The 16,580-nt window shown below is 36.9% G+C and overlaps 1 protein-coding gene across 4 annotated transcripts in view; it reads right to left on the reverse strand.

The window, feature by feature from the left end:
- Window positions 1–63: 63 nt before the first annotated feature.
- BTBD8 (BTB domain containing 8) overlaps window positions 64–16,580 on the reverse strand; it is a 34,718-nt gene continuing 18,201 nt past the window's right edge. For 2 of the 4 annotated variants that reach the window (XM_080602812.1, XM_080602810.1), the window contains 9 exons: window positions 13,224–13,406; window positions 12,317–12,454; window positions 11,162–11,291; window positions 8,531–8,592; window positions 6,849–7,485; window positions 6,583–6,670; window positions 5,867–6,006; window positions 2,327–4,675; window positions 64–987 (listed from right to left, as the gene is read on the reverse strand). In XM_080602812.1, coding sequence (XP_080458938.1) covers window positions 518–987; window positions 2,327–4,675; window positions 5,867–6,006; window positions 6,583–6,670; window positions 6,849–7,485; window positions 8,531–8,592; window positions 11,162–11,291; window positions 12,317–12,454; window positions 13,224–13,406 — 4,197 coding nt within the window. In that variant the 3' untranslated portion in view covers window positions 64–517. The remainder of the gene's footprint in view (window positions 988–2,326; window positions 4,676–5,866; window positions 6,007–6,582; window positions 6,671–6,848; window positions 7,486–8,530; window positions 8,593–11,161; window positions 11,292–12,316; window positions 12,455–13,223; window positions 13,407–16,580) is intronic. The other 2 variants (XM_080602813.1, XM_080602811.1) reach the window with 2 other exon arrangements.

A 16,580-nucleotide genomic window follows, 5' to 3' on the forward strand; every position in this document is an offset into this window, starting at 1 on the left:
GAGGATTCATATTGGAACCTTTCCTGTGAACACAAATTTCTGTTATTTAAAGCAGAATTGACCTTTCGACACAACCATTCTGAATCTTTATTGTTGTAAAATTGAGTCACCATATAGAGAAAGAGAGAGAAAAAAAGGAGGGAATAACTCTACTAATTGTGCAGTCATCTTTAAATTCTTGCTTAATGAGACTATTAAATGGCAAAAAGGAAGATAAAAGGAGAGAGGAAACCACGATCTTCCTTTCAGGTCATCTAGTTTTTCTAACAATTCTAGAAAATACATGCTCAAAATTCATTTTAGAAAAGACATACGTTTAAGTCTTGAAAAATTACTGTACTTTCAATTAAATCTCGATTATAAATTAACATATTTACCTCATTATATCAGAAAGATTGCCTCAGTACCAAGAATTGCTTGTTCTTGACTGATGCAGTATTTCATTATTGTATGGAAGCAATGCATCAAAAATAGATTTGGGGAATGGATTGGAGTTAGTTGCAAACATTTGATCACCTTAATGATGAGTTTCCAGTTCAAGAATTGTCCATTCCCCTTGAGGGGAAGAACAGTCTTCAGATGAAAAGCTTGCCACTGTAATGCTTGCTGAAGAATCATCAAGTGGAGACATAAGTTCAGTCCACCTACTGAATGTGTCGACTTGTGATGTACCCTGAGGATTCGAACCATCTCGTGCCAGAAACAGTGTCTGATTGATTAGACATTGTGCTAAGTTAAGGTCTTCAGGAACAGAGTTTTTGAAACCTATATTTGAGTCCTGCTCAGATAACAGTTGCCTGAGAAGAGTCCAATCCTGTTCTGCAAACTGCTGATCTTCAAGATCCACATCTAGAACTGCTGTTTCTGAATCCATCCTCTGCTCAATTGCTTCTCCAACATCCATCTCATATATTGGAGAAAGGGTTTTTGCAGGCCGGTGCTCAAACATGCAGGTTTGTGCCATTGTGTCATAATCATCTATGTCTCCTGAAATAATTCACAATACTGTACAATGTAAAAATTGCAGATGATCCTCCCCTCAGGGCTGTGTAGAACAAATTTAACTCATTCATGAAAGATAATCCAACCAGGTTAAAAAGGGGGTGATGGAGGGTTATACAAAATTGACAAAATTTTAGGCATTTATTTCCTATATAAAAAACAAAGTATGGTTTATAAATCAAGTTAAAGCAGCAATCACCACTGGTAATTAACAATAACCTCCATAATTAAGTTTCTGATACAGAAAATGACAATGTAAATACACATTTAATGCACATGAAATTTCTCATTTACTACATAAATTTAGACCAGGAGGTGCATGGAGGGAATTAATAGAGAATGACTACTGTATGGTGACTTAAGCCATGTCAGCTTAGAAAAGAATTAAAAACAAAATACTTCATCCACCGGCTTATTTCTACACTGCACATGCAACAGCAGCTGCAGGCAAGGGCAAGCAAACTTAAAAAATAAAATAGTACAACTTTTGTTGTCTTAAGTGTTATATGGTCTGGCTGAACATAGATCGTCATCAGCATTTCATTGCTCTTGAATACACAATAGTTGATAACACTATTGTGTATTTTTGATGGGAAAAACAGACTGAATTATTGGTATAAAGACAAAACACAAAACAACTAGACAAGTATTCATCTAGTCACATCAAACAAGTTAGAACTCTTCTGTGAATAAGCATTAGTTCTAAGTATAATCTCTCTTTTAGGAAATAAGCTTTTACTGGTAAAATTTAGAATTTTAGACATCTCATAAGCTCTAAATCAGAGTTCAAACCTGCTCCCACTGACATATATGGCAAATATTCAGTTATATTCAATGGGAGAAGGACCAAGTTTGTGTATAATATATAAATAAATAAATTACAACAGTAATACATATAGCTGTTCAGGTAAGCAGTTCAGTGCGCTTTAGTTAAGGTTATTACTGTAGTTATTGCACATCCCATTCAGACATACTATATGTTGTCAAGCAGACAAAACAAATACTAAGTTTCCATAAAAAGTTGATGCTGTCAATGTTAGATTGGATCAAAAATAACTTAAGTACAGAAAGCTGCATCCAATCTTTATTTTAGCATTACATTTAAATCTTTTCCTGTAGTAGTTAAGTTTCTCATTGAACAGCATGGTATTTATGGATATTTCAGACAATCATTCTTTACCCTAGTGAAATACTTAAAAATACTTAAATTTAATATAATTTCCGCCAAAATTACTTCAGTTTAGGATTCAATCCCAGGCAAATTGCCAGTTTTCCCTAGTAATTTGCTCTTGAATGACTGAACGTTTCTATTTCTGTACATTACCTGGAAGTAAATCAGTATTAGCGAATTCAGTAGGTGCTGCTTGACTGTCTCTCACTTGACCTTCCTGAGTCAGTACCTGATTCTTACTGGCTTCTACAGGTTTTACAGAGTTGCTTTTTTGCATATCAACATTTGTTTCTCTTTGATGAAGATCCAAATGACATGGTCTTCCTTGAGATTTTGCATCATTGTCTAAGTATTTATTGCACTGCTGAAACTCAATAGCCACCTCATTCTTTATATTTACTTTTTGATTTTCCCCTGGACATGGACTAGCCTCTGAATATACTTTCTCTGGGCAATTTTGTTCAGTCATTGACGTACCTTGATTCTCCTTCTCTGGAATTTCAGTGCCATGAAGAGGTAGGAGACAACTTTCACTTTTTTCCAGTCCGTTGTCTCTATCCTTAGGCTGTTTGCAATCCAGGAATCCACCTTCAATTTCCAATGAGTATCTTGAATAAAAAGTCTTTCCGTGGTGCTCTTGAGAAACACTGTCAAATACATCTGAAGGAGTAAGAGAATCTATTGAATGCTGATGTGAAGGATGAGTTTCTGCTCTATCATCAGATCCCAATTCTTCACATTCATCTACTGAAAGTAAAGCAGATCGTTTGAAATTTTTAGTTATAGAAAACTCTTGTCTTGCACTATTGTTTTCTGTTGCATCTTCAAAAGCTAAATTATCAATTCCTTGGAACTGCTGAGTGGGAACATTTGATGGAGGAATGTTTTTTGCAACATTTTCTGCTTCAGATCTGTCATCTTCTGTTTCATCAGCAGAAGAAGAAACTTGGTCTGCTTCCTGAGTAAACTGTGCATTGCCAAAAGCAGAATTTTCAGTTTCTTTAGTATTGGTCCTTGCGCTTCCCTGATGGGACCAAATTTCATTTTTTTTTCTTGGTATTTCATCATCACTTGTTGAATTAACACGGAAGAGATCAGAACCTTCTTTTTTCATTTTTACTTCTATTCTTAGGCTGCTGTCATAAATTTTTAATTCTTCAGGTGTGCTAGTGTCACTGCTGCTTCTTCCAAGAAAATCATGGCATAACATAGTGCTGCATTTAGAAATCCCTCTTTCATTGGATCCTTCATCATCCTGAGAGCCTCCAGCATCATAATCTTCTGATCTTGGTTTTATATCATCAGAGGATGTGGTGGCACTGCCAGTATCTGATTCGGGACTCTCTTTTGGATCTAGTGCACCAGTATTCCAGTGGTCCACAAAGGGAATTTCTGCATTTTCTTGGTTTTCTGGCGTTTCCATGGGATCAATACCTTCTGTGTAATGATGTGCACATTTGTCCCTTACTCCTTCTGTGGAACATTTGGAAACATCATCTAAAGCTACTGCAACTGATTTGTATTCAGTCAGGGCTGATGTATCACACAACTCATTAGCTGAAAGAAATCCCTCCATATGAATCTCAGGAGATGATGTTACATCTTTATTGGTTATCCTTTGGGAAAAGCTCGGTGAAGTATTTTCACCATGGTTAAGACCCATATCACTGCTTAATTTATCACTTTGTTTGATACAGACTGTTGTTGCTTTTGAATGTTCTACCAGTTCTCCTGAAGCAGTAGCCTTTTGATTGGTTTTCTTGGAAAAGTCTGAGTATCCATCACTGGTAGACTGCGCTTGACAGTGAAATTCAGCAGTATTATCATCTGTCTTCTTTCTGTCTTTATTCTGTTGAATTGCAGGCTGATCTTCACAGATTTGTCTTGCTTCCATTTCATTTTGCAGTGAAACATGCAATTTAGAAAGAGTTTCTTCTATAATCAGAGGCAAAGATTTAGATTGTGATTTGTATTCCTCATTTTCAGGAGGATCCAATAGTTTTTGTTTATCGGGTTGGCAGGATTTATCTTCTCTGCTACCTTCCATCATAGATTTTAGACATTCACTTTGCTTTGCAGAACTGCATTCATTATTTTCATGAAGCTGAACTGCCACAGCATCAGCCATATATTTTTCAAGTTTCTGTCCAGGACTTCTGTGCTCTGAGGTGTGCATATTCTTCTGAACAACAGGAGATTCACTCCTTGAATGTTTTTGGGCAGAGGACTGAGATTTTAATACAGATTGCCCAGCTGTTCTTAGTTTTGGGTCTTTATTATTCATGATCTCACCATGCTTTGATGGAGTCTGAGGTTTGGGTGTTAGTGTTTTTGCAGCGGCTTTTGTTACAGGTGCTAGAGACTGCTTAACACTCTTCTTCTTGGCTGAAGGAAGTTTTTCTGGGAGTGCTGTCTGAACCAGGTGCTGTACCACATTTTTTTCTTCGTTACGTTTTGGAGACATTCCTGATTTCAGTGAGTTTGGTGATTCCACCATAGGTCCTAACAAACAGTGAACAAACAGACAAAGATTGTAGATTTTAGTCTATGTATATGCACTGAATTTAGGTTAGTGTGCATTTGTATTGAGAAACAGGTTACTCAACTTTTCATGCAACTAAGGGATTTAAGGCTTGTTAAAGAATCAAGAGTTGAGATCTTAAATACAAACAAGACGAAAATGCCATCCTGCATTTACATGCCATCTTTGGAACTAAAGCACTTTGTAGACTATACCTGAAAGAATTTGACCTGTCACCAAAGTAGTCATCACTGGAGTAGAAAGCATCAGCAATGTAATAGTGCACAGAAACACCGCACAGCAGTTAGCACAGGAAGTGATGAGTACTGTATTCAGTTTATATTGTAGAGGAAATGACAGGAGGTACAAGCTAATTGCATTACTTGAAATGTGATTAGAATACCAGAATGAACATCCCTGCTCTGTCTGATCATACTGCAAGATCTCTAATGACCATAAATTGACAGGACCTGTGGTTTCTGTATCATAATGCATATAAGATAACGCAACTGGAACGTTCTTTCCCAGCCCATCCTCAGTAAGTGCTAGATCCAAATGGGATTAGAAGGAGCTCCATCCTTAACACTTTGTATTTTCATAAAGCTGGTTATCCTCTCTGTGCTCTATGTCATTTCCCACACCTCCTCTGAACAGCTGTCGAAATTGAATATTCGTTCATGGGGGTAGGTCAGCATCAGCAGAACAACTACTAGGGGGGCAATCAACAAAAAAGGGAGGCATAAACTAACAGTTCTTGAAACAGTCTGCAGTCTGGATCTTTGATGCATATTGTAAGCGCTTGACCTACAGGATTTCTATTGAACTCAGTCGTAGTTTTAAGTGCAGAAGTGTGAGCTATTAGCAAATAAAAGACTCAGCAAAGCAGATAAACAGAAGAAAACACCAATTGGCAGAGAAGGCCATCTCTAAATATTTTGAAATAGCCATTCATTTACATTTTACAGTTTAGTGTTTTCACCAATAGTGAAATATGGAAAATAAAATTGTTCAGAAGATTTTGCCAATGCTTGCACTAAAAATTAAAACAACTACAAACCAACCAACCAAACAAAAAAAAACAACCAGCCAAACAAACAAAACCAAAAAAAACCCACCCACCAAGTTTTTGTAAAAACAATGCAGGACTGTTTCATTACCACTGGAAACTTTACCTTGATTTTTGGGGGAATTGGTAGGTGTGTTCTGAGCTTTTTGCTGTGTAGCAAAGTTGCTACTCACATTCCCTTTTTTCTTTAGAACAGCTTGTGCATTTTGTTCATTGCACCCTTTTCCAGTTGACTTTTTTGTTAGACTGCAAAGAAATTATATGCATGATTTTCAAGCATAAGATCTAGCAATGTTTGATTATATTTGAACAAGCAATATATGTGTTTTAATGTACACACATATATATAAACATTTAAAATCCAACCTAAACCCTGTACTTTTTTGGAAAGAAAATATACACCTATGTATGTATATAGGCACACACACACATATATATATATAAATACAAGTGACCGTTGTCGTATTTTCACAGGGTTTCAACTGTCTTCCTGTGCAGTGTTTTTGCAGCTCACTCTAAGCTATCCCAGAAATACTAAGTTTACAACACCTTGTGTAGTCATTAACTGTTCCAATTGTGCAGAGTTCTGAATGACCTACAACAACGTTCAAATGATTAGCATGAAACAATCCAACACGAAATCCAAAGTGTTTCCAGTAACTATTTTTTTTTTAAAATAACATGCAATAGACAATCATTCTGAAACATACTCAGGTTAGAAGTAACATGTTGGTTTAACAGTAAATTTAATAGTTTAACTGAAAAAAAAAGACTTCACAAGCATGCATCCATACAAACTAAAAAAGCATATTATTAACAAACCTGCTTGTTGTGGCATTAGCCTCAAGCTCAGTCTTTTTTTTTTTGTTGGTGACTCCATTTGATGTCTTCAAAGAAGACTTTGTTATTACTGTTGTAAAATAAATTAAAAGTTAATTATAAGGGAAAATGCATTGCATATAGGTACTGAAAAATTCTAATACATGACGGTCAGCTATTGAAAACTGCATAGATGCTAAACATGTAAAATTTTTAACATATGGCTCTCAATTGATGATAGACTTTTAAAAAATAAATAAGTAAATTACCAGTATGTTTTTTTCCTTCCTCTACCAATTTATCCTCTTTGGGTTCCTCTGCCTGTTCGCTGGCAGTCTGGATATCCATGCTTGAGTTTGTTAACTTGCTGGATGTTCCTGCCACAGTCACTATGGATGGAGATTCCTTCCCTGTGTTTTTTTTCAATGGTTTTGTTTTGATTTGCACACTTGCGGTTACAGTCAGCACTTTAGGCCTGGCACCTGTGATTTTTCCTTCGTGGTTCTTTAATCCTTTGCCACTTCCTGAATTTTTTTGTCCACTTGCAGATGATGTCTTTTCAGTATCTTGCTTGGTAGGCATGCTTTCAGCCTTTGTATTTCCGTTATTTTCTATTTTTGTTTTGATGACAGCTCTAGCCTTTGGTGAAGCAGTTTTTTCCCCAGGTTTTGAATCTTTAGTAATTTTGGAAACAGTTTTTTTGCTATCTTTTCCCTTTGTATCCTCATGCTTTGAAGTCTTATTGGCAGTGTTTCTGTTGGTGCTTGATGCATGTCCAGATGCTCCTAATCCATCAGATTTCATTTTATCCTGATTAGTGGAAGAATCTCTTCCACAATCTTTCTTGCCGCGTTCTGTCCAAGAAGTATTCCTTATACCAACAGATTCAGTACCAGATTTATTTAGCTAGAAAAGAAAATCAGAAAAAGAAAACAGAAGACTAAATAATCATAATCTGTAACTTCTGAAACACAGCTATTTATTAAGTAGTATATGAATCTAAAACAACAAGTTTCAGCATTGATGTAATTTTTAAAAATCATATTTTCAGCTCAGATTGCTGGCTTACAAAAGTACCAGAAAAAAATCTAGAGTGCCTAGTTTATTTTTTTGTCTTACAAAATGCTGCTCTATATAGAGGATATAGAAATATCTAAGCAGAGTCGCACTTTTACTTTAGACAATTTTTTCTGTTATGTATTACTACTGTCTGCTGATGGAAGGAAACTTTTTTTGAGCTACACACGCCTATTTTCCAAGGAGAAATAAAGACTATGAATTATTAGAAACATAAAAATTAATTTGAAATACATGTGTTTTTTTTAAACCGTTACCAAAGTATATCCATCAGATAAGTGATGATAATTACTCTCTCTCTTAGGTAAAGATATTCTGAAATATGGAGAATTAAGTACATAAAATGGAATCTTTGTGTAATTGCAATGTATCCATGACCATCAAATCATATGAAACCCACACTAGTTTTCTACTAAATAGTAACCTAATTTTGAGCATGAGTCTCAACAGAGGTGTTGTCGTTCAGGGCATTAAAACATAATTTTCATGGCAGGGAGCGTAACAGACTCGCTGATGCCATGGCTTGTGATAATAGTAGAGATTTGTTAGCTCAGTAGCAAACCATTTGCTCTGGGAAACAGATCTGTTTCATTACGTAGCAACAGGGGAATGTGAGATTCTGAACACAAATTCCAATCTTTTATTTGAGCTTATCTGTTTGAAAATGTAGTAGAGCATAGGCTGAGTCCTAAAATGTTTCCAGTAATGGACATCACTGATTCTGCAGAAATAAGAGTTCAAGAGAATACAATTTTTTCAAAAGGAAGTTGCATTAATTAATGTGAAAAATTAACATTAAATATAAAACGAATGACAAAAATAGTTATGTTCACAAGCTTTCGAGTACTTTTAATGCTCGGATATGAAAGTTTACCTGAGAACTAGTGAATACAGGTTTTTTGCCAAGTCTTCGGTCATCACCCTTGTCAAATGCAGCTGTAAAGAGGAAAAGCACTTTCTTTAATATTTAGCAGAAAAGAAGGGGGACAGAAAACAATTCAGCCTACTCAATTAGCATCTTTTGAAATCAGGAAGTGATTCTTTGGGTCCTGTAATTATTTTAAGAAGGCTAATTTTGGTGATGTGGCAAATGTTAAGAGGAGAAACAGCTTTATATTTGGAACAAAAATTGTGATATTTGTAATGAGGTCACATGGCCACAAGCAAGTTTTTTTTAACTCTAACTTGTTTCCCCATTTTCATAGTAAGACACGTTTGTTGATCCAAGCTTACCTTACTTAAAGCTTGAAATACACTGAGACTTTGGAAAGTGTATACAAAAATTTACAAAAAAGACAGACCTTCAGATTTAGAGTACTAATGACTTTAATGTGACATACTGTAATTTATAGATTAAGTATTTGTAATATTTAAACAGGAGATTGATTACAGAAAGGTAAATTAAATTAGTTTTCAAACATGGTAAAGTCAAAATATCTAAATGTACTGAGCAGTGCCTCTTTAGACAGCATGCAGCTTAACATCATGAGAGTTATCCCTGTGATTGTCATGTGAAATTTTCAGGCAGTGAATGCCTCTTTTTTTTTTTTTTTTGACTGTTCTACACTGGGAGAGAAGCATTTTTCAATAAAGCTTTTGAATTAATTGTGCTTGTAGAATATAAAAAAGATATTTATAGACACTATACAGAACCAGAATCAATAAGGTTTCCTTTTTTTTTAATTAATGTTTCAGCTGAAAAAGAGGTTTTACAAAAAACGTAGTTAAAATTAAGCATTCAGTTCCTCTTGTTCTGACATAGTATTTGTACATATATAAAAATGTAAATATGTATCCATTTATAACAATGAAACAAAAAATCTGCTGAATTCTTATTGAAGATAATTTTTTTTTTTATATTTCTGCAAAAATCAAACAAGAAAAGATATACTGAAAATGGCACACCAGGGACCTATCCCTTTTTCCAGGGATGACTCTGCACAATAATACATACTAAGATAAAAGCCATTTAAACTTGAGCCTAAGAAAACACATGACATGTTGTGATTGGAAAAAAAAAAAAAAAAAAAACACACCAAAAAGCCACACCATATCATTTCTTCTTTTGGCATTTTTCCTCTTCTGTTACCGTGTTCCAATTCTAGATAGGCTAAATCTCTAAAAGATGTCGTTCCCTCCCCCCTCCCCCAAAATCTTTTAAGATGAAAGTTGATTTAAATTATCTAAGGCAAATTTCACCTGAAGATTAAAATTTGTCTACCAATATTGTGTGATTGCTTTGCCTGTAATTAAAAACAGATAATGCATGGGAACATTTCAGATTGGTTGTTTACAAATAAACTGTATGCTAGCTCTGAGTTAGGGTTAATTTAGAGAAAAACAAAACAATGTCTGTCAAGATGGAGTTTGGACAACTAAGGCACACCTCAGTCTTAAGTATTTCTTTTTGTATTGAAAGCACTGGTGCAAAACAGCCCAAACATTATGTACAATAAGGGCACAAGCATACTAAAAACACCTCCCCAACAAACAAACAAAAATCCTCTGGTTTCTGAAGCCAGCTCCTTAGCCTCTGAAAAACTTCATAATCCAGAAAATAATCATAAACCTGTTTCATGCAGGTTTAGCAGCGAGACGTTAGTGGGCTACACCCTTAAATCATGCTTATAAAGACTGACACTGCATCTTTACCTCAGCGTGCAATTCTAGAATAAAATTTTCATCAGCCTACAGGCATGAACAGCTCTATAACTAGCATGGTCTAACCCCTAACGTCCTTAACAGAAAGAACACTGAAACGTTTACCTTCTTTGAGTCAAAATGCTTTCATTTTATACAAGTCTTACACTGTACTGTCACAGTTAATATTCAACCGCAACTCCATCATCAGTTCGCACCCGCAGAATACTTGTGTACTTCAGCACAAAGAAAGGCTCAGAACAAAAACTCCTTTTTGTTGGAAGGGCTGCCTGTCCACATTTTTAGAGCACAGTGCAGCTCCTTAGGGGCTCTCTGCAGTAGCGTACACAGGATCACAATACCAATCAACTGTGAAGTCAAGCTAGCTGCATTTACTCACGGAGCCTGAGATAAGCATTATGCAAGAGACAATATTTATACATTATGTAGAAAATGATAAAGGATAGAAACTGAATTCATAGAATGGGTAATCTGCTTTGTGTAAATTTAATATTTCCACGGTGCCTATCTCCTTAAAAATGAGACAGATAAGGTCTATTAATCCTACTGCAGTATTTTAAATGACTTAGAGTAGCTGTAAACAAGGGGAGAATCAGCATACCCATCTCCGGCTTCTATTACATGCTCTCCTAAAAATAAAAGCAGGGGAGACTTCACAGAAAATGACTTACTGATTTCCATGTTTGAAACTAGCTAAGCATGCATCTATTCTAAAATACCATTTCAGAAACCTACCGCATCACAAACTGTGCTTTAATTTGTATCTGGCTCCACAATACCACCTACATTTTATCTGCTAAACAGATTGCTAAAAAATTTTAATGCCATTTGATGCCAGACATACCTGCTTGTATTTTCTGTTGATGGTCTGGTCTCATCAGCTTCCAGCTTTCTGTGTGACGAACAGCATAAAAAGACTGAACCAGGAAGACCCAGAGCTTATCACGCAGAGCCTGGATCTTGCACGTAAAACCCTGTGTTCAAGTAACAAATCAGCAGCTGGCGAGAGGCAGATTGTCATAGCAACCAGTCATTATTCCTTGCAGAATCTACTTACTCCCTAAGCTAGATCAATGATGTCATCACTTATATTTTATAATGGCCTGGTAGATGGGGATGCTGTTTTTGAAGGATTATTGCCCACCATGGTAATTTTTATAATGCTTTGATACCAAATCACTGCAAGGCATACTAAAGCACTAGAAAACACTGCATTCCTTTTTTTTCCTTCTCCTTCTTCCTGTTTTTTTTAAATGAACCCCTTAATAGCTCTTCACTGTCAGCTGTGTCACAGCAAGGTCAAATACTCTAGGGAAAAATAATGTATCTGATTAAATTTTCATTGCTTTTACCAAGATGATCTACAATAGCACCAGATTGCAGTAATTCATTTTGCATTTATTTTTCATTCTTTGCTTGTAGCATCATTCCAGATTTTAATCAGTATGTCATATTATTCATGAGTTATCCCCAGCATTACAGTCAACCACAGCTTAAATATCTTTATTCATTATTTAGACTGTGGGCATATACATGGTATGTTACATACACACAGACTGACACTTCCCCCCAGTCCAACACACACTCACTAGATTAGGCAGCCCTTGCTTCAGAGGACAGTCTTAAACCCAGATGTAGCTGTGACTTTTAGAAAATGTGGAAGGGGGTTAGCTATATAGAGAAATAGAGAATTAAACTCTCTTCCCCTTTAAGTTTCAGGTAATGAAACATTTTGGTAAGTTTTTCCTCATCACAAATTTAAAGTGATAGTAAAGATCAACAGAGCAAATGGTGCCCATGGGACTTAGTAATACTTTTTTTTTTTTTTATGGCCATATATATGGTTTCTCTTTAAAAGAAAAATGTTAATATCCAGTGAACAAATGCCAATGTCTTGGGCACTTCCAACCTGAGCTCAAAGTACATCACATGATTTGAACCCTCAAGTGAAAAGACTAGAATAGTTTATCCTACAGACACTGCACATGGCAAAACCTACCATCTCCTTCACATTTGCAGAGTCCAGCAATGTATCCACAGCTACAAGAAGAAAGCAGCTATTTTCGTTATTAATACTTTTTTCAATTGCATTAAAGATTAGTTCGAGAAGGTCAGGTTTGCTGCTCATTGCCTGAGCCTGAGGAAACAACAAAAGGCAGCCATTTAAAACAAAAGAGTGCGCACTATGCAAAAGCATTACTGAACAGAAAGGGTCTGCTATCACGCTGGTGCGGGAAGCCTTCCAAAAGCTGAGTATCCATTCCTGTGTATTCCTTTCACACACATCCCACTCCAGGCCTCTAACAAATAATCTTGAGAACTCTTGCTAATCCAAATTTTAGGAATAAACATGCTGTGATGAATTTACAGCCACATCTAACTATAAATTCAAAGACAAAATGTTCTAGCATCTCCATATCTAAAATTCTCTACACATTAAACAAATAAACAAAACTTTTCATTGGAGCAATGAACTCCCTCTATAAACAGGTATTTTCTAACTAGGACTTGCAGCATAGCCAGTAACTTGCAACAAAGATCAGTTGAAGTTTGAGTATACTAATACTTATAATCATTCCTGTAAATACCTGTTGTAATCTGCGGGGCTGAAGATAGGAAAGTTTTTGGGAATTTTATGTACATACTTACTATCTCTTTGCAACATAGAAATTGTCCCACTAAATTCTGTGTGAACACTTGTCTTAGCTGAGGCACATAGCCAAATGCAGTATTAACCCTTAATAATGCTTTATAACATTTAAATTTAATGCTGCCTTTTTTTCCCGTATTACTGTATTTTAAAGCAAAAGTTGAAACTATTGCAGTTATTTAACAGCCTGAACTATCCAAAGCCTGATATGATTCAGTTTACTTGGAAACACAGAGTAACTTGAGGGCACTTTTACCTGCAACAAAGTATGGAAGGCTTCACTTTGTACTACATGTAGGAAGTTTGCCACAATAAATGTTATGCATTCTTCTTGTAGCCTAGATGCCACCGCCACAGCTGCCTCCGTCCACTTCACTTGGGGAAGACTGTTGATCAGCCGGTCACTTTCCATCAAAAGGAAAGCAGCATTCTTGTGGTTCTTAGAAAATAAAAACAGAGATTAGCCTGTTGCCTAAAGAATTGCTGCTTATAAAATAGCTTCTGTTCATTTCCTGAGTACTTATACAAGGATTCAATGATATGTTCATTTCCCTTTTAAAAAATAAATTTGGCTTTTGATAATTCTGAACATTATAGGTACCTTCGAAACTAAAAGAGGAAAAAAAAAATAATCTGTTGCTCTGTTTTGTCTACTGAAGTTAGGCAGTAAAGTTTTCAGTAGCTTTTATTGTATTTTCCAACTGTCATTACATACATACTGCAGTCCTTAAAAAAAATCTCACCTGATACGATATTACTGAACAGAGAAAATCATTCTAGGTCACTGCAAGACATAATAAATTCTTTAATAAAATGCATAAGTGAATATTTTAGGTGATTGTGGATGGTCCAGCATTCAGAATACATAAATATCCAAGCATTTTCATAGCTATGAATCCTTTTGCCTTATTTAATGGAGACATCAAATATCTGTCTTCTCATATGGAGAACTTATCTTCTTTTTTAACTGACATTTCTCTAAGAAGCACAACTGTTATGTTTATAGGTAAATTTGAAAGAAAAGAAAACCAAATTCCTAATATCTACTCCCCTGGTCAATTCTTTTGCTTCTTTCATACTTGTCTAAGCATTTGCATTGCCTCATCAACCCAGTAACCAAGGGCAACTTCTACTGGCTGATATGTGGCTTAAAATGAACTTGCAATTTATTAGGATGGATCCACATTAGGATGGATTGACAGCTCTACTCAACATAATCTAGCAGGTCACTAATAAATGATGTGGTAAGATCAGTAACAGAATCACAGAATCGTCTAGGTTGGAAGAGACCTCCAAGATCACCGAGTCCAACCTGGGACCTAACACTAACAAGTCCTACACTAAACCATATCACTAAGGGCTACATCTAAACGTCTTTTAAAGACCTCCAGGGATGGCGACTCAACCACCTCCCTGGGCAGTCCATTCCAACGCCTAACAACCCTTTCGGTAAAGAAGTTCTTCCTAACATCCAACCTAAACCTTCCCTGGCGCAACTTTAGCCCATTCCCCCTCGTCCTGTCACCAGGCACGTGGGAGAACAGACCAACCCCCACCTCTCTACAGCCTCCTTTAAGGTACCTATAGAGAGCGATGAGGTCTCCCCTGAGCCTCCTCTTCTCCAGGCTAAACAACCCCAGCTCCCTCAGCCGCTCCTTGTAAGACTTGTTCTGCAGACCCCTCACCAGCTTTGTTGCCCTTCTCTGGACTCTCTCAAGCACCTCCATGTCCTTCTTGTAGCGAGGGGCCCAAAACTGAACACAGTACTCGAGGTGCAGCCTCACCAGAGCCGAGTACAGGGGGACAATCACCTCCCTAGACCTGCTGGCCACACTGCTTCTTATGCAAGCCAGGATGCTGTTGGCCTTCTTGGCCACCTGAGCACACTGCTGGCTCATATTCAGCTGCCTATCAACCAGTACTCCCAGGTCCTTCTCTGCCAGGCAGCTTTCCAACCACTCATCTCCCAGCCTGTAGCTCTGCTTGGGGTTGTTACGCCCCAGATGCAGGACCCGGCACTTGGCCTTGTTGAACTTCATGCAGTTGACCTCAGCCCATTGGTCCAGCCTATCCAGATCAACAGTGGAGAAAGCAACAATTCAGATAAATATTTGACACACACACACAAAAAAAACCCAACACCGTAAATTCAGATTATAACCATGTTTGGCCCATGCAATTAAAAAGCAGTGAGGATTTTCTTCATGCATATTGCAGTTAAAGCATAACATCTGTTATGCTGTTGAACAGCCACTGTTCAACTATGTGTTTTATTATTTTACTCAGCTGCGGGTAAAACAAGTTTGTTTATATGCATTTAAGGTAAATTAAGGATTAAGCATGTGTTTATGGTTTGATCTTGCTCCCACTGGACTCAATTGCAAGCTTTTGAAATTGTCCAGGATTCGCCCCTGCTTGTAAGGCAATAAGCATTCACCCCCTTCAGACACGTCCACTGAAACACAAAATGCTGTCATTGACATCTAATTAAACCAGCCCTTGGCAGGAGGGGCCCTATCTGAGTTTTACTTCTCTTGTTATAATGTTTCTCCTAATCATTCTAAAATGGTGTCCACTTTACTTGCCTATAAAAGTGTAAATCTCTGACATCTCATTGAGACTCGGGGGTAGTACCTGGATGGTGTTTTAAGCTGCACTCCCCTTTTAACATTGCTGTGCTTGTCACTGTGGCTGCCCAGAGATTTTCCAGTCAGCAGTCTCCTTTTCTTTGTCCCTTTTTGTCCTCTAAGGGTTGCCTGTATTTATAAGCTTTGACATTTGCAAGATTGATTAATGGCAAGCTCAAGAGTCATACTGTTTAACTCGGTGTAACTGTTAAAAAGTTCTACAACAGAGAACTTAGAGGATTGCAAAACATAGGGCAGCTCCTGCAAAATTAATGTTAGCCTTCTTGTCTCTCCCTCAAGCAACTTGAAGCATTTTTGCAGATTCTTAGTTTTAAAAATTCCAGTGGGAATTCCACAAGTGGACTGGGTATCTTAAGAGCTCGGAATTAGATGATCACTCATCAGAACTGTTCTGTGGGCAGATGAGGCTTATGCAATTAGAATTGCAATTAGAAAAGTTTTCTAGGCTTCAGTCTATAAAATATTGGTGAGTCTTGCAAAGAGCTACCAACAAAAATGCTAACTCAGTAAAATGGGAACCAAAATACACTTCAGTCTGGACTCCAAAATGTTCTGGAGAGGCTAGATACACAGCTAGAGCAGTACCAAGTGCCACAGGTTCTTTGAAAGCTGGTAGCTTCAAGATAGCTCATGTATTTCAACACAAAATCAGTACCACAAAGCTACACACATATTCTGGGAACAAATGAGTGTACTGATTTCATACAATGGCAAAACCCTCCTACTATCTTAAAAGCCATAGCTACTATATTCTGTTAAAAGTTGATGCATGCTGGTAGAAGGACTGGTTATTATAGCTGTGGATACTCACAAGCTTCTCCTGGTACAGCCACATAGATCTGAAATCTCTTGTTTTTCAGGCCTTCACCTGAATACAGACTAGCAGCCACTGCTTACAGCTGACCTACTGGCCTCAGCACTTGATGGGGTAAGTACTCTCTTGATAAATCATCCAGAAAGGCCCC

The sequence above is a fragment of the Anser brachyrhynchus genome (genome assembly GCF_964034855.1).
Source record: "Anser brachyrhynchus genome assembly, chromosome: 8".
NCBI classification, from domain to species: domain Eukaryota; kingdom Metazoa; phylum Chordata; class Aves; order Anseriformes; family Anatidae; genus Anser; species Anser brachyrhynchus.